The sequence below is a fragment of the Ranitomeya imitator genome, chromosome 2 (assembly GCF_032444005.1).
Source record: "Ranitomeya imitator isolate aRanImi1 chromosome 2, aRanImi1.pri, whole genome shotgun sequence".
NCBI lineage: Eukaryota > Metazoa > Chordata > Amphibia > Anura > Dendrobatidae > Ranitomeya > Ranitomeya imitator.
The window spans coordinates 54746972-54773285 of record NC_091283.1 but is presented as its reverse complement, the minus strand read 5'-3'; the positions used below and the strand labels follow the sequence as shown (position 1 = coordinate 54773285).

Genomic DNA, 26314 nt, shown 5'->3' with positions numbered 1-26314 from the left:
CACCATCCACCGAGGTTGTAGCAGACCAAACCCCTAGTTTTACAGACCTCCTAGATTGGTTCACTAGAACTATGTTGGCATAAATCCAGAGCCACTTACCGTTACGTGCTCATAATCTTGGCCCAGTTCCGGAGACCCGGCCACCACCTCCTTCTCCGCAATCCAGTGCTCCAGCTCATTCACTTCACGACTCAACTGGAAGAGCCAATACTGCTGCTCAAGACGTCCTTTTCTCTCATCCACCAGGTCCTTCAGAGACACGTAGAGCCGATCAATCTGTGATTGACGCCTACTTATCTGCTCACTATGCAAGGACAGTAGTCAGTGCGTTAGTCGGGGGCGCAGTACAGAGACAGCACAAAGGTGACTTATAGCATCGCATTGTAAAAGAATCATCCAACGTCATTTAGCACATGTCTATGAAGAACTGTGTGTACAAAACAAGATTACAGTACAGACACTGCACCAATTGAAATGCTGAGCCAGGAAGCCGGGATTTTATATGGCCGTGGCATGCCCCTGATATGCAATGGATGCCCATTGATTACAGTAGGTACTATGCAAGCTATTTCATGGAGGTTCCCTGCTGACCAAGGGAGCACCCTGTGCAGAAACCACTTCTATTCAATAAGGGAGTAATGGGGACCCAGACCCCCATAAACATTAAGATCGTTCAGCCAGCGGCTATCACTCGTGACTCCGCCATACACAGGAACATGCGGCTTGGCAGATCGCTCCTGCGTCCTCTATGAGAGAACCGCTGCCAGAGTCCTCAACTGATCTCAGAGGAGAAGGATCAGCCGCTGAGATGCCAGCGTGCCGCATCCTGATCTCCCCCATGGTCTTGTGTGCGGCCCCCATACAGATTAGACTGTCATCACTCACAACCGTACTTCTTGGCCGGCTTCTCCCAGTGATGCTCCTGGTGATTGACGGGTCTCTCCCATAGTGAGAAAAGCAAACAGGAATGTGCTGCCGACAATATGCAAACTGTACAGGGACCGAATGATCGTATTAACAGATTCTCATCGCCATACAGATTGCATCGGGCAGGAAAATGCCCTTTAAATTTCCGCTGATTGACTTTTATTGTTGAAAAGTGCACATTATGGGCAGAGGTTTTCCCCTATAATTAGCGTTCAGATGCACTGCTCACATTAGTTAATGACAGTGGAACCAGCTTGCAGTAGTGATGCAAATACATGTCTTACATGTCCTGAGATCTAAAGGTACCGTCACATTAAGCGACGCTGCAGCGATCTAGACAACGATCCCGATCGCTGCAGCGTCGCTGTGTGGTCGCTGGAGAACTGTCACACAGACAGCTCTCCTGCGACCAATGATGCCGAGGTCCCCTGGTAACCAGGATAAACATCGGGTTACTAAGTGCAGGGCCGTGCTTAGTAACCCGATGTTTACCCTGGTTACCAGCGTAAACGTAAAAAAACCAAACACTACATACTTACATTCCGGTGTCTGTCCTCTCCGGCGCTCTGCTTCTCTGCACTAAGCGCCGGCCGGAAAGCAGAGCACAGCGGTGACATCACCGCTGTGCTTTCCGGCCGGCGCTTACACAGTGCAGAGAAGCTGAGGCCGGGGGACAGACACCGGAATGTAAGTATGCAGTGTTTGTTTTTTTTTACATTTACACTGGTAACCAGGGTAAACATCGGGTTACTAAGCACAGCCCTGCGCTTAGTAACCCGATGTTTACCCTGGTTACCAGTGAAGACATCGCTGAATCGGCGTCACACACGCCGATTCAGCAATGTCTGCGGGAGGTCCAGCGACGAAATAACGTTCTGGACTTTCTGCGCCGACCAACGATGGCACAGCAGGATCCTGATCGCTGCTGCCTGTCAAACTGAACGATATCGCTAGCCAGGACACTGCAACGTCACGGATCGCTAGCGATATCATTGAGTGTGAAGGTACCTTAATGTAGGCAGAGATTAGGATCAGGCAGACTGAATTTAGCTGCCCCATCCTTTTCTTCTCTGGGGAGATAAACCTCCATCAGAAGCAGCGGCTTTGTCCCATCTTCCCATGAAAGACACATTATTGATGCACATCTATGAGCACCTAGTCATATAGTTATCATCAAGAGCCATAAAATGAAATTTGACAGTACAAAATGACTTTTCCTCTTGTACCTTTAGCCTCCAAATCCTTTGCTGAATTTGTCAGAAATCGTTCTTTATCCAATTATGCTAATGAGGCACTCAATGCGTCCAGGGCGTGGCCAAGCGGCTCAGTCTTCTCATTTACGTTTTCCCATTATCTCTGCCCTCCTCTTCCTTGACTGACAGCTCTGGCTTTGGAGGAGCCAGAAAATGGTGGAGACGGATGGAAAACATGTAGGTGGGAAGATGTAATGAATGGCTCGGACACGCCCAGAATGCACCAAGCGTCTCATTAGCATATATGGTAAAAAGAATCATTTCTTGCAAATGCAGACACGGATTTGAAGGCTAAAGGTATGATTTTTGTATTAGGGCTACAATACAGATTCGCCAGGATCTTCTATTGAATTAACCCATAGAAACCACTGACCTATTGGCCATAAACAGAGCTCGCGCTGCTGTGACCTACAGCCATAATATTCCAACCCCGCAAACAAGTCCCAACATCAATCGGCAGCGACTCAAGCACTCGACTACGGCTTTAGGATTGATGCGTTCAGTAGAATTGGTAGGGGAGATCGTCACACTCTCACCTGTCGGGGTGTCCCAGATCTAGGAGGCTGCGACACTGCCGAGACAATTGAGCTATCGTCTCCTCGTAGTTCTCTATCGTCTGTTCCACCATCAGGTGCTTTTTCAGGAGTTGTAGGGTGCTCTGCTCATCCTGGTAGAAATAAATGGTGCTGTTAAATATGGAAAAATACAGATTTAAATCTAAATGTTAATATGTTCAAAAAAATGTGTGTCCGTTCCATTTTGATTATGCAGAGCTCCAAATCCTCTGCAGACAAAGACAAAACACTTTGTCTACCTACACTCGCCACTAGGGGGCGCTGAAGAACTAAATGCTGTTACCTAGCTTACGCTATAATAGTAGTGTATGCAGTTAGCTCCAAAGCTCCCTCTAGTGGCGGCTGCAGGCAGACGGCACAGCACACTTGAGATCTCAGTGTTTGCAGCGTTCGTTTTAGGAGTGCACCACTCCTCTGCTTTCTGCTTGCGGGGGGCAGCCACCGCTGATAGACTGCAAGCAGTCAACAATAGAATTAAATATCGAGAACTGAAGTAAATTGCAAAAGTTGATTGTTTTTACAAACATTTTTAACCATTTAAGAACTTGAGAATAACCCTTTTAGGAAATAACCAAGGCAGAATTTTGGACCTACAGTGACAATTTTTATAAGGGAAGTCTTTTTTCTCATGAAGCTTCTTTTGACACCTCACCGGTCCATTATAATCTACTCCTATATTAAATGATTATTGGATCTTTGCTCAACAATAAGTCTTAGGAACCGTGCCACCGAGGCTTCTAGGGTCGTCCTCTCCTTCGAGTTCCAGAATGACATCTAAAAGCCAAAAGGATTCGGCGAAAAAGGAGCAATAATGGAGTCTTGGAACCGGGTTTGCAAAAGTATATGATCTCAAGACGATAATAAATGTTGATTTCTGGAGGAAACCCAAATACAGAGAGACCTGAATGTGATAATTAGTCATTGTAAATCCTCACCTTTCCCTTCTCGTCATTCATCATCAGGAGCTCCTGCTCGCTTAACCAGGTCTCCACCTCGCCCACGTCAAAGTAATACTGCTGCACCTGGTAGTTGATGTCCAGAAGCTGCTGCCGCCTTTCCGCCTCTTCCCGCAGGACATCCCACATCTCCCGAAGACTCTCAAACCCAATTCTGACACCTTCTGCTTCTGGGGTCCGAATACTGGCAATGGCACCCGCTCGCTCTAAGATGTCGTCCACACGGGGGGAATGGACCTGAACCTCCCTCCTCAGGTTCTGATAATGTGACAAAGATTGGAGCAAAGTCATCCATTCATCAGAAGTCAATGCACAGACATCTAGTAAGCAGCCTGCCACAGTAATATGACTGTTCCGTACACAGTGTCGGCATCCCATCCCTGGCTTATAGGCGGCAGAAACAATCCAATCCCCTAACGAGCGAGCACTTTGTTCGTTTGTCGGGTGATCACCGGCATCAGTATAAACGGGTCACTGGCCAGGAACATGTGCTCTCATGAAGGCCCGTTTGGCCAATTACTGGCACACGTGTGCCCCTTTACTCATACAGGTTTGTTTTTCGTTACTTTCCATGCTCCTAATCAACTTTAGCATCAATCGGCTCCATAGACCTGGCACATAGACCTGGCGCATAGTGCGGGAACTCACCTGGTTTTTCTTGATAAGTTGCTGCACGGTCTGTAAGTTAGTGCCGTGATCTTTTGATGTTGCAAGAGGAAGTCGTTCCTGTACCCAGGTCTGTCAGAGGTAGAATGGAGAGAATGAAAATGGATTAATCGTACAAAATATCTCCATACAGTACAAAGTTAGAGCCACGAGCCCCTGCGCTCCTAGCTACTGCCCATAGGTGGATATGGAGACTACAACCCCTGCGCTCCTAGTTACTGCCCATAGGTGGATATGGAGACTACAACCCCTGCGCTCCTAGTTACTGCCCATAGGTGGATATGGAGACTACAACCCCTGCGCTCCTAGTTACTGCCCATAGGTGGATATAGAGACTACAACCCCTGCGCTCCTAGTTACTTCCCACAGGTGGATATGGAGACTACAACCCCTGCGCTCCTAGTTACTGCCCATAGGTGGATATGGAGACTACAACGCCTGCCCTCCTAGTTACTGCCCGTAGGTAGACACGGATACTACAACCCCTGCTCTCCTAGTTAGTACCATAGGTAGTGCGGATATTACAACCCCTGCGCTCCTAGTTACTGCCCATAGGTGGATATGGAGACTACAACCCCTGCGCTCCTAGTTACTGCCCATAGGTGGATATGGAGACTACAACCCCTGCGCTCCTAGTTACTGCCCACAGGTGGATATGGAGACTACAACCCCTGCGCTCCTAGTTACTGCCCATAGGTGGATATGGAGACTACAACCCCTGCGCTCCTAGTTACTGCCCACAGGTGGATATGGAGACTACAACCCCTGCGCTCCTAGTTACTGCCCACAGGTGGATATGGAGACTACAACCCCTGCGCTCCTAGTTACTGCACATAGGTGGATATGGAGACTACAACGCCTGCCCTCCTAGTTACTGCACATAGGTGGATATGGAGACTACAACGCCTGCCCTCCTAGTTACTGCACATAGGTGGATATGGAGACTACAACGCCTGCCCTCCTAGTTACTGCCCATAGGTGGATATGGAGACTACAACCCCTGCGCTCCTAGTTACTGCCCATAGGTGGATATGGAGACTACAACCCCTGCGCTCCTAGTTACTGCCCATAGGTGGATATGGAGACTACAACCCCTGCGCTCCTAGTTACTACCCATAGGTGGATATGGAGACTACAACCCCTGCGCTCCTAGTTACTGCCCATAGGTGGATATGGAGACTACAACCCCTGCGCTCCTAGTTACTACCCATAGGTGGATATGGAGACTACAACCCCTGCGCTCCTAGTTACTGCCCATAGGTGGATATGGAGACTACAACCCCTGCGCTCCTAGTTACTGCCCATAGGTGGATATGGAGACTACAACGCCTGCCCTCCTAGTTACTGCCCGTAGGTAGACACGGATACTACAACCCCTGCTCTCCTAGTTAGTACCATAGATAGTGCGGATATTACAACCCCTGCACTTCTAGTTACTGCCTGTATGTCGATATGGAGAGTACAACTCACGCACTCCTTGGTGACTACAACCCCTGTACTCCTAGTTACTGCCTGTAGGTGGCTATGGAGACTACAACCCCTGCACTCCTTGTTGACTTCAACCCCTGCAGTCCTTGGTGACTAAGACTACAACCCCTGCACTCTCTTGCTCCAGTACGATACAGTTCGGAGCCTTTACATTGACACGCAGAGAGAAAAAAACAACAACCCATAGTGCTGTACTCACAATTTCATCTTCCAGGTCCCGGGTGACTTGATGCACCTCCTTAGAGGCCAGGAGAATGCGTCGTCTTTCTTTCAAGGGCTCGATCAAACGCACGATTCTAGTTCCGACCTCATTCTGCTTTTCACCCACGGCCTCCTGGCTCACCACATCCAGGGGGAGAGAGGCAATCTGCGCTTGCAGCTCTCCAACCTCCTTGTACCATTCCTGCATCTGTGACTCCATCGTCTGCATTAAAAGAGTCGAGGGAGGAACGGAGGATTTCTGAGTCGGGCTTCAGCGGTATTCGTAAAATTGTAAGACTCATTACAACACAACAAACCAGGGGCGGAGCAGGTGGCTTCAGGAAATGAAGAAAATTCTGGGTGTTTCGAGAGAACCTGTCGGGTGTTGTTTGCCCCTCTAACCATCACCACTAGCATACAGTTTTGTTCTAATATCTTCCTGAAGCCGTACATGGGGCCACTACAGGGTGCACCAGGGATCCACCTGCATGGCTTCAGACATCTGGGGACCCTGCCAACACCAGCCCTCCGCCTTTGATAGGTGGCTGACTTCCCTTTCTTCATCCGCACAAATCTTGTGCTTGCAACGCCATTCATCGGAAGACTGGCACACGTGGCCCTGAACATGTAGAGCAAATTGCACGCGCTCCGTCTTCCGATCCGCGGGAGCAGAACTAGATGTCAGTAGCGATTTAGGGGACAGAAAACACTTGACAGGTTCCCATTCTGGAGGTGAAGCACATTTTTTGGGGAGTAAACTCAGTAGCTCCTACTGTGGTCCAACGGCTAGAAATGGAAAATGTCTTCAGAAAATAATTTAATTATCTAAATCAGGTTTTTATGGTAAATGGGGTGTTATCGGTCATGGTACAGGAGAAGGAGGATGTGAGCTGTGACGTCACCTATTGTGAGTAATGATTCCTGTGCTATCTACTGAATTGAGAGATGTTATCTGTCATTATCTTTTTCTATAATGATAATTATCACTTAAATTCAGAACAGTAAATGAGTCTATTGTAGTATTTAGCTTAGTGGCCAGTCTGAAAACTGCAGGATTTCTAAATTTATTTATGGATAAATCCACTGTTCAAAAAATAAAGGGAACGCTGTATGTAACTCCAAGTCAATCACACTTCTGTGAAATCAACCTGTCCAGTTACGAAGCAACACTGACTGTGAATCAATTTCAGCTGCTAAAATAAAACCGACTCTAAGATGCGCTTACAAGGATTATTTGAATGAATATTTGACAATGTAGGAAAGGGTAGCCAAAATGGCTTCCTTACTGGTTTCCATTGCGCAGCCGCAATGATCCGTTCAGGATATTGCATAGTTTGGATGGTTGTGCAGGAGTTTCTTGCCACGCTGTGGTAGCGAAGAGCCCCTCGGGTTGTAAGAACCCTGGATTCACGTGGTGTTAATAAAACACCAAGGTCACTTACCGGTAGCCGTTTTTTCCAGAACTCATGACAGCACGGATGAGAGGGATCCGCCCAGCCAGGACAGGAAACCCACTGAAATAAAACGATGGCACCTCTCCCCTGCTTCAGTTGGGTTACAGAGGGGAATATATGGGCGCTGTCATGTGTACTGGAATTAAACAGCTTCCTGTAAGTAACCTTGGTGTTTTCTCATCACCCACGACAGCACACCTGAGAGATTTTTGGAGAATTGAAACATTAGGGAGGGACCACCGCTTGCAGCACCCTTCTACCAAAGGTTAAGTCAGCAGTGAAGTCAGTCTGTAGTTTCTAAAGAAGGTAGATGGTGAGGACCAGATAGCGGCCTTACAAATCTGATCAATTGATTTCGCCATTTTTTATGCCCAGGAGGTAGCCACAGCTAGCGAGCCTTGATGCCTTCAGGAACCAGAGCACAGCTCGCAGTGTAAGACAAACTAATGGCCTCCCTGATCCATCTGGCAATGGCACCTTTGGATACCCCGTATTCTGTTCTGCTACCCTGAAAGGCTACAAACAGGGACTGGTCTTTCCTTCACTGACTGGTCATAGATATATTGTAACTGTGTTCTTCTGACATCTAACCTATGGAATCTTTCCTCCTGTGGATTCTTAGGATTATTACAAAAGGAGGGCAAAATCATTTCTTGGCTCCTATGGAACGGCTACCTTTAGTAAGATAAGCCGGGTCAGGTCTTAGTATAACCCTACCCTCATATATCTGTGTATAGGGAGGGCATTTGGATAGGGCGGGCCAAAGTTAGAGCTACTAATATAATGGTTTTAAGCTTGAGGAATTTAGCTGACAATTCCTGTAGGGGCTCGAACAGGTCTTTAGTTAATGCCTCTAGTATCAGATTTAGATTCCACAGTGGAATTCTTTGGATTGTGACCGGCCTGGACCTACGGCAGGATTTTATGAATCGTGACACCCATTTTTTCCCGCAAGATTACAATTGTATAATGCGCCTAAGGTCGATACCTGCACCTTGAGGGTACTAATCGCTAATGCTAGCTCCTGAATCTGAACTGAGAGTCTTCTGCCAGTCCATTGCTAGTGCTGGTCTTACATTGGGCACACTCTCTATTCCTCTTCTTTGCGCTAGCTTTTCTAGGCTCCTAGTGATTTAAACAAAGAAAATGGGCCTATTAAAATGGTGACATTCATGAAGATCACTCACCACCCACTGTCACTTTGAGGGTACCGGATTCGGAGGCTGTTCAGAGATACATAGGACATCCCTCCTGGATACCGAGGAGTCCTGTGACCTTCCACTCCTCTGGCTGGGACGGATGCTGCTCCTGCTACTTGAACGGCTGCCCCCGTTACGATGCCCCCGCTGATGGTGAGCTAGTGACGGAAGTGGTGGCTGCTGCGGCTGTCATCTCTGATCATCCATGATGGAATGAAAGCTCAACACAAGCAATGATCTGTGGCTATCTCCCCCTTTTTTTTTTTTTTACAGGGGATCCACTGCGCTCTCCTTGGTTCCGCCTCCTCCAGCCTGGTAATCACCCCTCCCCTCTCCAATTCGCCCCAAGCCAAGACATGCTGAATCCCCAAGCGTCCCAACCGGCGTTTACCTAAGGTGCCACCTTGTTTCTGGCGCAACTTCCCTGACGTTACTCAGGCACGCCCGCTCCCAGCGTGCATTGCACCCGTGACTTCAGCGGATTGCACCCCTGGAAGCACATCTCAGCCGAGACCATGGAGGCTGAGAGTGGGGAGACAGAGGAGGGACCAAGACATGCACAGCATATTTGTGCCGCCCGCTCATACACTAGAGCCCCCACTAGACCCATGGAAGGCGCTTCCAGTATCCTGAAGGCCGGCCCACAGGCACACAGCCTGCTCTTCCAGGACATGACTAGATAAGAGACAAAATATAAAAATCTTCTTCTGTGAAACCGCCAATTCCAGCACAAATGTTCCAATCAAGAACCGGAAACCAACTGATACGGGGGAGAGGCATCGCCCTTTATTTCAGATGGTTTCCTGTCCTTGATGGGTGGATCCCTCTCTATAAGGTGTGCCATCTTGGTTGATGGGGAAAAAAGAACTGTGCTGGCATGGTGGCGGCTAGTCAGCGCTATTCCAACACCCGTTCAAAAAAGCTACCGTCTTGCAGGCGTGTGATGCCACTAATGCACTACTGCATTAGTGACTACTGTATCAGAGATGTCACACGCCTGCAAGATGGTAGCTTTTTTGAACAGGTGTTGGTATAGCAGTGACCGGCCTGCACCATACCAGCACGGTTCTTTTTTCTTAACACCACATGAGTCCAGGCATACAGGATTTCCCAGCAAACACAGTGCAGGTTCTTACAGCCCGAGGGGCTCTTCGCTACAACAGTGCGACAAGAAAATCTTTTGCAACCATCCTGACTAAGCAATATCCAGAACGGATCATTACTGCTGCACAACGGAAACAGGTAACGAAGCCATTTCCGCTATACCTTCCTACATTGTCAAATATCCATTCAAATAATCCTTGTGAGCGCGTCTTAGAGTTGATTTTATTTTTGTAGCTTTATTGGACTCAGTCCTGTGTGCACCAAGGCGAAGGGTGCTTCTGGGTATGCAGCTATAAAGGAAACAGGTGTATATATAGTGAAAATGCTTATTTCTTATTAAATTTCAACTGCTGTTGTGCAGACAACAGGTAGAAATTATAAGCAATTAGCAATATAACCCCTATAAAGGAGTGGTTCTGAAGGGGGTGACCACAGACCATTTCTCTGTTTTCATTCTTTTTGCCTGTTTTGGTCACTTTTCCATTTTGTCATTGCTCTCACCCCTAGGGGTACTGTACAGTATCATGAGGCGGTGTCTACAACACAGAGAAGTTGCTCACATAGTGCAGCTCATCCAGGATGGCACATCAATAGGAGCTGTGGCAAGAAGGGTAGCTGTTTTTGTCAGCACAGTGTCCAGAGCATGGAACAGATACAAGGAGACAGGCCAGCACACCAGGAGATGTGGAGGGGGCCAACAACTCAGAAGCAGGACCGCTATTACTTCCTTTGTGCAAAGAGGAACAGTGCCAGAGCCCTGCAAAATGACCTCCAGCAGGCCAGTAACATCCATGTGTCTGCTCAAACTGCCAGAAACAGACTCCATGAATGTGGTATGAAAGCCCGACGTCCACAAGTGGTTGTGCTTACAGCCCAACACCGTGTAGGGCGATTGGCATTTGCCAGAGACCACCAAGATTTGCAGATTTGACATTGGCGCCATCTGCTCTTCGTGGCTGATAGTTGATTCACACTGAGCACATGTCACATACGTGACTGAGTCTGGAGACACCGTGGAGAATGTTCTGCTGCCTCCAACGTCCTTCATCATGACCAGTTTGGCAGTGGGTCAGTAATGATGTGGGGAAGCATTTCTTTGTAAGGCCACACAACCCTCCATGTGCTAGCCAGAGATACCCTGACAGCCATTAGGTACCAGGATGAGCTCCTCAGACCCATTGTGAGACCATATGCTGGTGCACTGGACCCTGGGTTCCTTCTGATGCATGACAATGCTAGGCCTCATGTGGCTGAAGTGTGCCAGCAGTACCTGCATGATGAAGGCATTGATGTTATGGACTGGCCCGCCCATTCCCCAGACCTGAATCCAATTGAGCACTTCTGGGAAATAATGTTTTGTTCCGTCCACCAACATCACGTTGCACCACAGATTGTCCAGGAGTGCTTTATTCCAGGTCTGGGAGGAGATCCCTCAGGAGAACATCCGCTGCCCCACAAGGAGCATGCCCAGGCGTTGTAGGGAGGTCAAACAGGTACGTGGAGGCCACACACACTACTTAGCATCATCTCCTTATCTTGAGGCATTTCCACTGAAGTTCAGCCTGTAATCTGATTTTTTAGTTTGATGTTGAGTATCATTCCAAATCCAGACTTCCATGGGATATTCATTTTGATTTACATTGATAATTTTTATATCTTATTGTTCTCAACGCATTCCACTATGTAATGAATACAGATTTTCAACTGGAATACTTAATTCGATAATATCTAGGTTGTGGGATTTTAGTGTTCCCTTTATTTTTTTGAGCAGTGTATGAAAATTTGAACAAAGCTATCTATTTGAACTAGAGAGAGTACAAAGGAGGGCAACAAAATTAATAAAGGGGATGGGAGAACTACAATACCCAGATAGATTAGCGAAATTAGGATTATTTAGTCTAGAAAAAAGACGACTGAGGGGCGATCTAATAACCATGTATAAGTATATAAGGGGACAATACAAATATCTCGCTGAGGATCTGTTTATACCAAGGAAGGTGACGGGCACAAGGGGGCATTCTTTGCGTCTGGAGGAGAGAAGGTTTTTCCACCAACATAGAAGAGGATTCTTTACTGTTAGGGCAGTGAGAATCTGGAATTGCTTGCCTGAGGAGGTGGTGATGGCGAACTCAGTCGAGGGGTTCAAGAGAGGCCTGGATGTCTTCCTGGAGCAGAACAATATTGTATCATACAATTATTAGGTTCTGTAGAAGGACGTAGATCTGGGTATTTATTATGATGGAATATAGGCTGAACTGGATGGACAAATGTCTTTTTTCGGCCTTACTAACTATGTTACTATGTTACTATGTTACTATATAGAACTTGTAAAAAAAATATACATTTAACATAAGAACCTGAATTAAACATTGTCACTTTCTGTGGACACATTTCCTTTACTGTACCAATAACTGGTCCACACGGGTAAGTACACAGCAAGAGTCAGGAATATGCAAGAGTCTTAAAGAAGAAAAATCGAAGGAGATGCATGCTGGTGAGAGTAAAACCTTTGTACAGAAGGATATCTGGAGCTTTATATCAGAGGGTGGAAGAAAGTAGAAATTCACTAGTGATAGTGGACTATGGGTCCAGAAACGGAAGAAAGGACAGTTTGAAAATAGGGATGAGAGAGTACAAGATACCCACACACACAATATCTACTGTACCGGGGATCACAAATTGCACTGTGATGTTGAGATGGACAGTCATGGGTGTCTGCGTCATGCTGTAGGAAGAATGAGGTGTTCATGAATGATGGGCGCTGAGCAAGCAGAAAGCCGAAACATCATCTTTGCTCCAATGAAATGCGCTGTACATGGAGCTCGGCACAAGTGTATTCACAATGCAAGATATGACACCTCTGGCATCCATGAAAGTATCCAGGTTCGGCCTAGATTGAAGGGTGGAATGGCAGATAAAGCCCAGGATTGCTTTCAAGATCCTCTTCCAACTGTCTCAATGTGGATGCCTCTACTTCAGGATGTTGGAGAAGACTGTTTTTCTGCATTTGTCTCACACTGTTTTTTTCTCTCCACACCTAACTAAGCTTAATTTTTTTTTTTTTAAATAATTTTGTCCAGCATGGAAAGTTATCAAACTTTACAAATCACTTTATTAGGGAATCTGTTTACATTCCTGTACCAAAATTGCAAGTAATTGGCTTCCACCCCCTATTTACCTTCAGCTGCACGGATATCAGAACGTACTCATTTGGAGTACAGATAATGGCAGTCAAAGAGAAGGACACAGGTGCTGACACTAAAGGCCCTATTCACCAAAGCTTTTGCTAAAAAAAAATTGGCATAAAAGCTTTAAGGCTATGTGCACACGTAGAAAAATCCACTGCGGATTTTTCCACAGCGGATTTTGAAAATCTGCAGTGCAAAACCGCTGCGGTTTTTACTGCGGATTTATTGTGGTTTCTACTTCGGATTCCACTGCGGTTTTCCATCTGCAGTTTTCTATTGGAGCAGATGGAAAACCGCTGCGGATTCCGCACAAAGAATTGACATGCTGCGGAAAATAATCCGCTGCGTTTCCGCAGCATGGGCACAGCGTTTTTGGTTTCCCATAAGTTTACATTGTACTGTAAACTCCTGGGAAACTGCTGCGGATCCGCAGCTGCGGAAACGCTGCAGATCCCCAGCAAAATCCGCAACGTGTGCACATAGCTTAAAAAGTTGCAAAATTTTGGTGTTTTTGTGCCAGTTTCTCCAAAGTGGGTGGATCTGGGGCGCAACACACGGCTCATCTAATCCATGACGAGTTGGTGTGTTCCATATACCATAAACTTTACTCCAGTCTCTGGAGTAAGATTTCTGGTGGGACGCTTGCCACTCGTCAGGCGCTCCAGATTCATAAAGAAAGCGTGCACCTATTCAAGAGTCAGGAGCGCCTGACTCCACCACGACCGGCGGGAAAACAGGGGCCCGAGTATTGTGTTATCAAGACAATCTCCAGCAGTTGGGGATAGACTGCTGCAAGAGATTGTTCTGCTTATTATAACATTCAGAGGAGGACACATGAGCTTGACCCATCACTGCCATCAGTTGCACTCCACATGAGTACATTCTCATATCAATTCAGCTTACAGCAGGCAAACAGAATGTGGAAAAGCAAAGGTCTGGGAGCCATTTAAATGCTTTTTTTTTTTTTACAGAACTGAAGACTAATCAAAGTGATTTTCAAAGTTGCAAAACTTTCCATGCTGGAAATAAATATTAAAAACAATATATATATATATATATATATATATATATATATATATATATATATATATATATATATATAATTTTTTTTTTTTTTTTTTTTCTTAAGCTGTCAAAAACTCATGTAACAATTGCTTCAAAATTGCTTCCATTTGCAACGTTGCCAATAATACAGTTTTTCTAGTTCAAATCCATTTCAATAAGCTACACATCAAATGGTTTTCGCTTGGCAAATACACAAGTATTAGTCCTATTAAACAGACATAATCCACATGCTGGTCCTGCCTAAGTAAGAACTGTAAAAATCAGAGGATTTTACGGCTGATCAATCTCAATCGCGTCATTCATATCAAAGTATCGATCAGGCGAAAGTCACAGATTGGTTTAAAAAAACAAAACAGTGCTTGTGCAAAATAGCAAATAATCGGACAAATTTGTCATTTCGTGCCAAACACATGTAGGTTCAGCAATAATGTTAAAAAATAAAAACCCAACTTTACAGATCGTCTGCTGTTGGCCATCGTAAATATTTCGGGAACATTTCTCAATGATAGAGGGAATTAAAGGGTCATTCCCCAAATAAACAACTTATCTCCAAGTGTGAACTTGGACTCACCAGGGTGAAGCTGATAGGTTTGTGCATCTTCAGACATGGAGAACTTCTTCTTAACCCTGCTTGAACCCCCAATGATCCCAAGATTGGGACTTTAGAACCTCAAAACAGAGATCTACAGCCACCTCCTAAATGGAGCAGAGATATCCATGCGTGGGAACCACTCAGGTTATTGGCTAGTCTTGTGGTTCTAAAGCCTCTATCTTTGGATCTCGGGAAGTCCCAGCGATCAGCAAGTTAACTCCCTATCCCATGATAGGAGATATTTTGTTTTTTTAGGGGGAATGATCCTTTAATTTCCTGCTGCCCATTAGTGGTCATGCATTGACCACCAGAATTATCTTACATTATTTTCCTGCCTAGGATTTGAGCAGGCCCAATGCCATCTCTACACATTGTACTCCAAATATCGGCTCCTTGATAGAGTTGGCAAACACAAAATAAGTCACAATCATAAAGCAAAAGATTATAGATTACAAACAAACCGGCAGCAAATCAATTGCAAATCATCACTTTAATGGTTAACACAATGGGGCAGCGTTACTAATCCTATCCGATAAGTTGACAGTGTGAACTTGGACTCAACAGCATGAAATTGATCATTTTTGTGCATCTTCAGACACTTTTGTTCAATGTCCGACCACTGGATGCCCAATTGCAGCTCCATTCATCCTTTATAGGGCTTCCAGAAAAAGCCAAGTGTACAGTTCCCAAGCCTTGAAGAGAATAAATGGCGCAGCGGTTGGGCATATGTGCACTTCTGCTCTATTCCAACGGGGGCTAAAAGTGCCCCATTCTGCCGTTCGGTGCGGGTCCACAGCTTTCGGGCACCATTGAGCAATATGTGTTCTCCTGTGAGTAGGTTGAAAAGGTGATATAAAGGTTATCCATGAAAACCACTTAAGTCTGATTTTAAGTCTGAATGTAGCCAAGTCCAACGTAAGGTTTTATATGACCAACCTCAGATATCTTTGGAAATCTATAAAACAAGCAACTCACCTCTAGCTTCTTGAGATGCGTATTAACAGTGGAAATATCACAACCAGGTTCCACAGGTTGCAGTTGCTCTTCCAGCCTATGAAGTCTTTTGCCCAGGTCTGAATAATTTTGTACCACTAGTTCGGCCTTACTAGTCTGGAAGAGCTGCTGAGCTTTGGCTTGTGTACTGGATTCAAGCTCCACCCAACATTGACGGATCTCTTCTATCTTCTTCTTTACCACACCGGCCAGCTCCGGCTTTTCTTGGATCAGCTGATGACCTTCCTGGGCAAAAGAGACACCAGAGAAATAGTTCAGGAATGGTTCTCAATCATATTTTCAGTCTTACTTTTTTTTTTTAGGGCTATACTGTTTCACCTCGCAGAGACTTATAGTGGACAAAGTGAACTCTGTTAAAAGGGTCTGCGAATTTTTGCAAACTTTGGTCCAGGGAGAAAGAAGCTGGCTGCCTACTGCTACCTAATGGATGTAAGAATCCTAGAAGTCAATGTCTGAACCCTAGAAGAGCCTTCACAAATGATGATTTAAAAAAACTTGGCCAAAGCTGAGTCTTCTCTAAAAGGGAAGAGACACCCATCTACAATGTAGACAACTGTTTGGTGGTGGTTTGCCCTTCATCAGTGCAGAGCAGGGTAATGGTCCCCTGGGTCAAAAGCCTTTGACAGAGGGCTAGGGTTTTTTGTTTTAGATTAAATTGCTAAATTATATAGGTAGACTTATAGGCCTGGTAATGCCAACTAAGCCTGGGCATTGACTTGCCACTTCCAATAAGTGGCACCAGAAGGCCAGTATTTTGGTTGCAAGTTGTGGCTTTTTTTTACCCAGACTCAGAATCATTGGGATCTGCAACACAGAAGCCACGGCGGGATGTTTTATATCTGTCCTGGTAAAATTATACTGTTGTGACAATTCAATTTAATTTATCTTGTCGTATATCATAAAGAGATGTCAAAAGTGAACATCAGAGAGGATTCATGAGCCGAGATCCCTGACAAAACAAAAAAAGAAGGAACTGTGACATAATGGAGCTCAATTTATTTCCTATAGCCCTTAATATACAGGGGTTGGACAAAATAATGGAAACACCTAACGTTTTGGCATCATAATCTTCGAACATGTGATAAACATGCAAACCGTGACATATGGTAATGTTTTGTAGTTGATTATTTGTGATATGTGTATGTAAATTAACTGTTTGTTTAGCATACAGTAATTGTAAGAACATTGATGAGAACCTGATATCAATGGCAGACCTCTCGGATTTTCAAAGAGGCCAAATTGTTGGTGCTCATATGGCAGGCGCTAGTGTAACAGAACGTGCCCGAATGCTTGGCGTGTCAAGAGGTACTGTCTCCAAAGTAATGACTGCGTTTGAAAGAGAAGGAAAAACGTCCGCAGCAAAGCACAGGTCTGGCCGAAAGTCAAAGTTGACTGAGAGAGACCATCAGACTCTAAAGCGAATTGTGAGACAGGATCGGAAGACCACGGCTCCGAAAATCACTGCTGAGCTCATTGAACACCTACAGAACCCAGTTTCCACGAAAACTGTTCGTCGAGAGCTGCACAAATCTGGATTCCACGGAAGAGCTGCAATTACAAAAAACGCTGCTCTCAATGACAAATGTTTCCAAGCGTTTAGAGTGGTGTAGAAACCTCCAGAATTGGTCCCTCGAGCAGTGGAAACGTGATATTCTCAGACGATTCATCGTTTACCCTATTTCCGACCTCCGGCCGAGTGTACGTTTGGAGACAGCCGAAAGAAGCATTCCCTCCAGACTGCCTTCTCCCAACCGTAAAACATGGCGGAGGTTCTGTGATGATCTGGGGTGCTATTTCGTGGAGATCCGCCGAACCAATGATATCCCTTCATGGAAGAATTAACAGCCGAGATTATTTAGGCATTTTGGGCGACCAAGTGCATCCAATGGTTCAAGCACTGTTCCCGGAGGGGAACGCCATCTTTCAGGATGATAATGCACCAATTCATACAGCTAGAATCGTTAAAGCATGGCACAAGGAACATTCTAATGAAGTTGAGCATCTCATCTGGCCCCCGCAATCCCCAGACCTCAACATTATTGAGCATTTATGGTCGATTTTAGAGATTCAAATTAGACGTCGATTTCCGCCGCCATCGTCGCCCAAAGAACTGGAGGGTATTTTAAAGGGATTCGGTCACCTGAATTTGGAGGGAACAATTTTCAGCCATAGGGGCGGGGTTTTCGGGTGTTTGATTCACCCTTTCCTTACCCGCTGGCTGCATGCTGGCTGCAATATTGGATTGAAGTTCATTCTCTGTCCTCCATAGTACACGCCTGCGCAAGGCAAGATTGCCTTGTGCAGGCATGTACTACGGAGGACAGAGAATGAACTTCAATCCAATATTGCAGCCAGCGGGTAAGGAAAGGGTGAATCAAACACCCGAAAACCTCGCCTCTATGGCTGAAAATTGTTCCCTCCAAATTCAGGTGACAGAGTCCCTTTAACTGCAGAATGGGCTTAAATTCCTTGGGAAACAATTCACACCTTGTATGAATCCATACCTCGGAGAATTGAGGCTGTAGTCGCCGCAAAAGGTGGACCTACACCATATTATACTAACTTTTGTTGATGTTTCCAGGTGTTTCTATTATTTTGTCCAACCCCTGTATAATGCCACTGATTTTTGTGATAAGCACTTATCCCTTTTTTTTTCTACATTAGAAGGACCCCCCAGAAAAAAAAATTATTTGATCACAAATTTTCCGTTCCAAGTATTCAATTCCTCTGCAGTGCCCCCACAGGGAAAAGGTTGCATTACATGGTGACCACATACTGGGTCCTCCATGGAGAAATACTTTTCTAGCCGGACTACAAATATCGGTTCCTTTGTGCCCCGAAATCTGGTCCTTAAACCACTCGTTTCTCTCTGACCTAATGCTTATAGACACCTATAAAGGCGGGTTCCAGATGTTCCTTTTTAAATGACTGTTCAAACCAAGCTCCCTGAGCAGTTTAGTGCAATTTTCCGTCTATTTTTGCCCCGTCTTTCTTTGATTGACGGCTCCGGCTTTATAGAAGTCAAAGAAGGACAGAGACAGATGGGAAGAAGCACAGAAATGCTCAGCCACGGCAAGAGTGCAACTCCTGGGCTTGGCTTGAACAGTCATATTCTGCTGATAGATTCCAATTAAAATATATTTTTTTTTAAATTACTCTCTGTACCCGATCTTCCGTAGCTCCAGTTGTGGCGGCTCACTGGTTTTTGCTTTCTGGAAATGCCAGTGATTGGATAAGTGGAAATTTATAGATGTTTCCTATGTGTCGGGGACAGGACCAGTAAACAGGCACCACCTTAGATCAGGGATCTGGGGGGAATCGGAGAGGATTTTTTTTTTGTTATGTTACTAATTGAAATTGACCACATTGTTTTCGTTGATTTATATAAGGTGGGTAACCTTCAGTTTGGCATTTTATTCCCATCCTTTTGCTGATGAGGGGCGTTACGTCAGGTGAGCCGTCTCTGCTCTCTCCTGCCCACACACCACTAGTCACTCATCCTCAATATATGCGGCACAAGGATCTCAATCTGCTACTTCCCTCAATTCCACCATACTTCATCATCTTGTTATTTTCCTTCAGAGAAAAAGAGGGCAAAATAATCGGATTTAATGCAAATTGGTGTCTGGCTGGTAAAAGCGGAGATAAGCTCCTCCAAGAAATGCCTGGAAGCCTATGATATGTCACATGGGTGAAACACATCTGAAGTCGCCGTATCTGGGTCATGTTAGTACCATTTTATATGACAGAAATGAGAATTAAACACAACGTGATCTTATTCTCTTCGCTGATCCTATAACGGAGCATAATTAGATCATTACATCTGACCTGCTCATATCCGGAGAGGAATGCAACCTGCCGGACCACCTTACTGTGGCACACCCCGCAGTATAATTACACTCCTTCCGTTAGGCACCATGTAATGCTTTCATTTCTCCAGTGGTGGCGCTGCAGCAGAAATTCAATGTTTCGCCTCAGATTAAAGATAATTTTTAAGCGCCCCTTCAAAGAAAAAGAGACAGCTGGATTTATCGGATCAGTCACAGTCGCAAATTATGGACGTGACCGGCTCCGTGTGCAGTTTCTCCGCATAGCAGAAAGGTGCGGGAACTGCCTGCATTGATATGTACTACTCTGGTCTGTAAATTGGACCAGTCTAGTGCATACTGCAATTTTTTTTTTTTTACCGAGGTCAGGTCGGTGTGGAAAACTGCCCATTAGCACCAGCACATTGGCTAGCCCTGGGTCCACTCTCCACAAGGACCTAAAAAAAAAACCAAAACTCCTCAATCTAAATGTACCCGTCTTCCAGGCTTTTAAACTCCATGAAAAAATGGATTTTTCTAATTGTATTACATTTACGTAATGCATTTTTAATTACATTTTATTGGCCGTTCTAATTCAATCTTTTTTTTCCCTAGCTTTATTCTCAGGACTTGACATAGAAATCTTTGCGAATAATGGCAAAAAAAAAAAAAATTGCCATAACTTATGCTTTGTCTTTAAAAGAAAAAGGAAAAAGTTACAGATCAAAAAAAAGCCACAAATGAGAATGAACTGTAGGACGTAACATCAGGCTACAACTTTTTTGGCCAAGAAAAAAGACACAGAAGAATACGTCAAAAATGGAGCCTAAGTACTCGGGGGCGATTGGGCTACTTAAGGGCAATTTGTAATTTTTGGGACTGATGTCATGGACTAGTAGTGACTTAGAAGAAATACAGTCTGCACAACGTCAACCAAAATTCTAAAATTCTTAACCTACACATTTTTTAAATGGAGGCCACGGCCAACGTTGCATTATCATCTACCACGTCCATAAATTTTGCCACAAACGCAGAAAAATTCAAATCACTTATTTGCTCATTAACGTTATACAATCCAACCTGGCTGCAGAAAACATTTCACGCATAAGAAAAAAAAGAAACAGTGCCACCCTTGTTTTGGGCCGTGACTGGCATTGCACCAGCGACAGCCTTTGGACCTGTTTTTCTAATCCGGGACAACGCCTGTAGTAAATGCTTATTTTTCTGCCGATACAAGAAGACACACAGTTCTAACATCAGTTTCCGGTCACAGACACAATACATAGATACAGCGCCGTATTGCTGACCTATGATAAGGACAAGATGCACAGATAGAAATAATGGCGGCCTCTGTGGGCCCGATTTTCAAAAGCAATGTAGAAATAAACTGGTGCCCACGGACACTGCAGCAATATGCTAATCTCCCGAATAAAATGTTTACAGGAATCTTGGCATGTCTTCATCCTACGGATCCAACAATCCTGACGGCTTCAGCAAAATAGAGAAAAATCTTTACGTTCACAGCCAGTGACCCCGTATACGGTGTTACCATATTTCATTGTCTAGGATATCGTGCCAGGAGGGTATGCAGTGCTATAATCAGCCTTGGCACGGCTGGCATCAGGCTGACACTGGGTGTCATGCTGAATCCATTCCCAGCAAGAAGACGCACAATACAATCTGCGTACAGTAACACCAAGCACTGAAGTTACCGAGAAGAGGATCTACAAATAACTCCTGAAAAAAATGTAAGGAAATCTAACGTCACGTATGTCGGAAGTGCGTGTCCGGTTACTGAGAAATTACATAAACTGGAACCCAGATCTATCAGAAAATGGATCGAGGGTATAAATAGACGCGACCTTTACAGGACGTTGCCTCCATGATGTTATGTCCTCCTCCACATGATCAGTAGATACATGGGAATCCAAAGTCATGGAAATATAAAAAAAATATAAAAACAAAATAAGTTTGGGGGCATTTGGTTATCGTCTCTTTCTAGTCTTCAGTTGATATAAGGCAGGAACGGACAGCCATGTTTTGTAACCCCCCCATAAACATTGGGTTAAAACTAGCTGATCCCAGCGATTTCAGCCAGACTGGTGGACCATCTAGGGTTTGGTTAACTCACGTACAGTGCTCTGACACTTTATTTGTGCATGTCTGAGAGAGATGAATAATGCCAGGGGGCCAGACAGTGCCCACAGTGACTCTTTCTACAAAGTTCATGGTTCCTGACGGAATCCTGTGGTTTGGGGATTCCAACAGAAACCTCAAGGTAGTCCTCAGCTGAGAGTTCTTAGTATGAACCTGGCCTAATAGGTATGGAAGTTTCCCTACAGATGAAGTCAGGACAGAAAAGGTTTGGACACGATGAATTACAAGGTCCGATCCTTCTGCTTCCTGAGGTATCAACTTCCTGACTGAGGGAGATGGGAGAAATAAGTGTTGACTGAAGGAGCATTTGGCCAAGCATATGACCATGTTAATAATTCAGTGGTCCAGTCTGGAAGTCCAGAGTCTGTTTATGGAAGTTTACTTTGGCCACTAAAGAAATTTCAATACAATTCCAGGAATTATCAGACTCCCAAATTCTGCAATAATTTAATCACCCACATGGACCGTATTGATAATGAACAAGTGATCTAAAAAAGCTCTTAAAGAGGACTGGTCACTAGTGTCTATTTTCTGTTCTTATTTTATTCCCCCTGCTCCCTCGAGTATTTCGTTTTTGTTTTTCTTGTTTTTTTAAAATCTGCCATATGGTACCAGAAATATGGGCGTCTTTATTTTGTGCTAATTTTTATAATGCTTTCCAAGATCCTCAGGGGCGCGTCTTTAGGCTGCTCTGCATTATTACCATGTAAGCACCGCGCTGCTTGGTGGAGGAGCAGAGGAAATTAAGTAAGAGCAGAAACTGGCCACTTATTACTTGGTGGAAGGAAACTTCTGGCTCAAGAACCACAGAACTGGATCACGGTGGGTTCATTTGGGTTCATGGCTTGGCTGGTACACAAGCATGTCTACCTTATAAGTAATCCCTTCCTTCTCCACTAAAACACCATGAATATAGAGAAAAACACATTTTGGATCAAATTTGGGGATAGCAACCTGTAACTCTCCAGAGGAGTGGTAACTACAACTCCCAGCGGGCCCTGACAGCTGGCAACTACACAACTGATCGGGTCCCCTAGATCAGGGGTCCCCAACTCCAGTCCTCAAGGCCCACCAACAGGTCATGTTTTCAGGATTTCCTTTGCATTGCACAGGTGATGCAATTATTACCTTGGCAAGACTAAGGAAATCCTGAAAACATGACATGTTGGTGGGCCTTGAGGACTGGAGTTGGGGACCCCTGCCCTAGATACACTAGATACAAGTTTTTAATGATCAGACTGTAAAAAAATATATAGAATAATACTTGTGTTTGAGGTCTCATTTATGGAAGGCAATGTTCAGTTTGTAGCCTTAATATTGGGCAAAAATACAATGCAAAGTGGCTTGTTGGCATCTTTTCCAGGAGTCAGGGCACGTGCCCACCACCACCACCACCACTTAGTGGGATAAGCCACACTGCACCGCATGTTATACCTTTTACTCCGGCTCTTCTTGTAGGATAAACCCCCCCATAATTCCTACAATGTGCCGGCAGCATTACTGCTCCCCGAGGTATTGGGATTATTCTGAATATTTAGATCAAAGCAAATCGAGAATGTGCTGGAAAGTGAAGAGGAAGAAAAACATGGCTATATAGGATTATAGATAAGGGCTGCCACCCCCGGGGTCTCTCCAGAATAGGGGTCCTCACATTTTTATCAATGCCATAAAGGAGCCGTCACTTACCTTTTCGATCTTGTCCAGCCAGCCTTTATTCTGAGACAGTTCAGCCATAAACGCCTGGTGCTTGAGCCATTTCTTGTGGAGTTTCTGAGTCACATCCCGCGAGTTATCCCGAGCCATCAGTGTTTTTTCGCTGATCCAAGCATCCAGCTGCGGGACATATAAAGGTGGGTGAGAGCGACGGCTTCCATGTTTGCTTTCTATTCTAAACCGGGTGAGTGCAGGTAAGGACGGGAGCGAGGGTCCCAGTATCTCCACCGGTCATTTTATCATTCAGGGTATATTAGGATAGATCTACAGATGGCAAAAAGGTACGGAGACAAAAACAAGGAACATAGACCGGACAGAGGTGCAAAAAGTAATGAGACAGGTAAGAAATGAAAGGGACAGGCAGGTGAGACGGCAATCACAGAATCCACGGCAAATAAGACAGGTGTGAGACGGGCACGTAAGAGACAGGAGAGAAGACGGACCCCCTCATCCGACAGGTGAGCGATGAAGATGGGATCCGACAGATGGTGGCGGGGTGGATGTCTGACGAGACAGGTAAGGGCATGGATGGAGATGACAGGCCAGAGCAGATGGATTAATAGCAGGGCAGAGAGCGAGCAGTCGAGGGGAAGGGAATAAACAGGAGGCTGCATGAGATGGTGCCGTGTGGCTGCAGAAGCTGCTGTCAGTGCATAATGTCCTGCGATGCTGTTTGGTGCAGTGAGATTTGCTGTCCCTATGAGGGGTGGGCAGCTCGATCCACAGCACAGATCCGTTAGCCGGACCGGACAAGGAGCACGGTGCCCCAGCTATCCTGACACATGCTCATTGCTAGCAGGTCCCCCTCGATCCACAGTCAAGGTGGGATGGTGGAATGATCCCACTGCAGTGAATGGATGGAGGGGGAGGATCCTGAATGTGATGCGTCATCTCCCCCTCCACCCCATCTCCTCTGCTTCCAGCGCCCGACTGCCTGCTCCAATCTCTACCCCTCATTCTGCATGTCCCTCTGTGAGCGCAGCGCCTCCATCTCCACATCCGTGCTCGTCAGCGTCACTCATCTATCCACGATGCCTGGACATCATATCTGCCATAATAAGTGCTGCACGTCTGCACCTCTGTATATATAGGCAATCTAGAAAAAGTCCTCAGCTTTCAGAATATACGTGCCGACATTATCCGCGACATCGCAAGGGAATAGGGGGTCGCACTGTGATTCACCGATCCGCCAGCGCGACAAGCAAGTCGGCAAAAGTCAGAATTGTTTGGATTTTTTCCGACTTGCTCGTCACGGTCACGGCGCATTGCGCTGCGATATACAGCAACCTGTGCCGCTGCCCGACTCTCCCCGTAGCCCCGGCCTTAGGATTCATCTACGAGACAGATACGCTGGGAATTTTTTCGCAGCTGAAAATCCACAATGGCCAAAATGCAACACATCGTTTTTCGTTTTTTTTTTTTTTTTCACGAATTTCGCAGAAGAAAGGCTGCAGAGTTTACTTTGGAAAAGGCGATGTGCACATGAGTATTTGCAGCAGATTTTTCTGCTGCACAAATCAGCGTTGGCAAGAAAAACGCTGCCCAAAATATGCGCTGTTTACATGCGCTTTCTCCAGCACTCCTGATACATTTCTGCTGTTTTTTTTTTTTGTTCCCAGACAATATGTGGATGAGATTTTGCAAAATTTCACCTTAATACACTGCAGATTATCATCCTACAATCTGCCAAGTATCAGTCTAGTGACAACATACCCTGTGTAGGGAGTGATATCTCTCTCCAGTAGCATCTTTTTTCACCACAAACATAAAAAAAAACCCATTAAAAAGTGGAAAAGGTTTTCTGCAACTTATAAATGGGATTAAGGGAGTAGTCACACAGCCGTATAAATTGGACAGAGATCGGAGCACAGTGCATGGACTGGTCAGCCGCTCTCCTGACCCAAATGTGACCGCTTCTTGTATTTCTGTGCAGCCGTCACCCGACTCGGGTCAGTAGAGCCGCCGACCAGTCCGTGTACTGTGTTCCGATCTCTGCCCAATTTATATGTCTGTCTGACGGCACCCCAAAGAGATCCATTCACATGCAATGGGATGCGACTTGTAGTAAGACTTGACATGGATTTCATTGTAAAATCCACACCTAAACTTATGCCAAATCCTCAGCATGTGAACAGGGCCTAAACGAGACAGCGGTCAGCTGAATAGTCGCACATTCACACATCCCTCCTGACCCCATATACACCAGGGAGCTCAGGTCGGCCAAGCGTTCCTGCGTCCGTCCGTGTGTCAGCGGCTCATCTCCCCCGTAAACAAAAATGATCGGGTGTTAAAATTCCAACTACCCGATCCTTCTCTTCCCTCTGACGGGAAAGGCTCTCATTCACGTGGGGAGGTCTCACCGAAGTCAGCAGACTAGGCCGACTTTCATCTATGTATGGGGTCTGTAAGGTGGACCTGTCACCAGGTCAAAAGTGAACAGTTCCAAAGATATGGTAACTTTAATTTAGTGCTAATTTTATGCCTTTACAAAGGGGTGTGGCTCGCAGGGTAATTATGCAGAGCTGCCTAAAGACACGCCCCAGAGGATCCCGAGAGCCACTCCCCTTTTAGTAAAGAACATAAAAATTAACACTAAATAAAAAAGCCTTACGGTACATCTCTGGAACAGTATGGCGGTTTTAAAAATAAAAAGCAACAAAAACTGAAATACTCGGGGCTGCAGTAGATATAAAATAAGAGTAAGAACTAGTGTGTGTGTGTGTGTGTATATATATATATATATATATATACATATATATACACAGTACAGACCAAAAGTTTGGACACACCTTCTCATTTAAAGATTTTTCAGTATTTTCATGATTATGAAAATTGTAAATTGAAGGCATACGCAGCATCAATAGTAAAAAAGTTGGTCAAACAGGGTTAATAGCAGCGTTAATGGAGTGCGTTACCCGCGGTATAACGCGGTCCATTAGCGCTGCCATTAACCCTG

At 45.3% G+C, this 26314-nt stretch overlaps 1 protein-coding gene across 1 annotated transcript in view; it reads right to left on the bottom strand.

Moving 5' to 3' along the window:
• SPTBN4 (spectrin beta, non-erythrocytic 4) overlaps positions 1–26314 on the bottom strand; it is a 104153-nt gene that overhangs the window by 12840 nt on the left and 64999 nt on the right. Inside the window, exons 20-26 of the mRNA XM_069746758.1 lie at positions 23332–23478; positions 15644–15907; positions 6065–6289; positions 4360–4449; positions 3691–3969; positions 2717–2847; positions 100–304 (exon numbers count right to left, since the gene is read on the bottom strand). Of these exons, the coding sequence (XP_069602859.1) occupies positions 100–304; positions 2717–2847; positions 3691–3969; positions 4360–4449; positions 6065–6289; positions 15644–15907; positions 23332–23478 (1341 nt within the window). The remainder of the gene's footprint in view (positions 1–99; positions 305–2716; positions 2848–3690; positions 3970–4359; positions 4450–6064; positions 6290–15643; positions 15908–23331; positions 23479–26314) is intronic.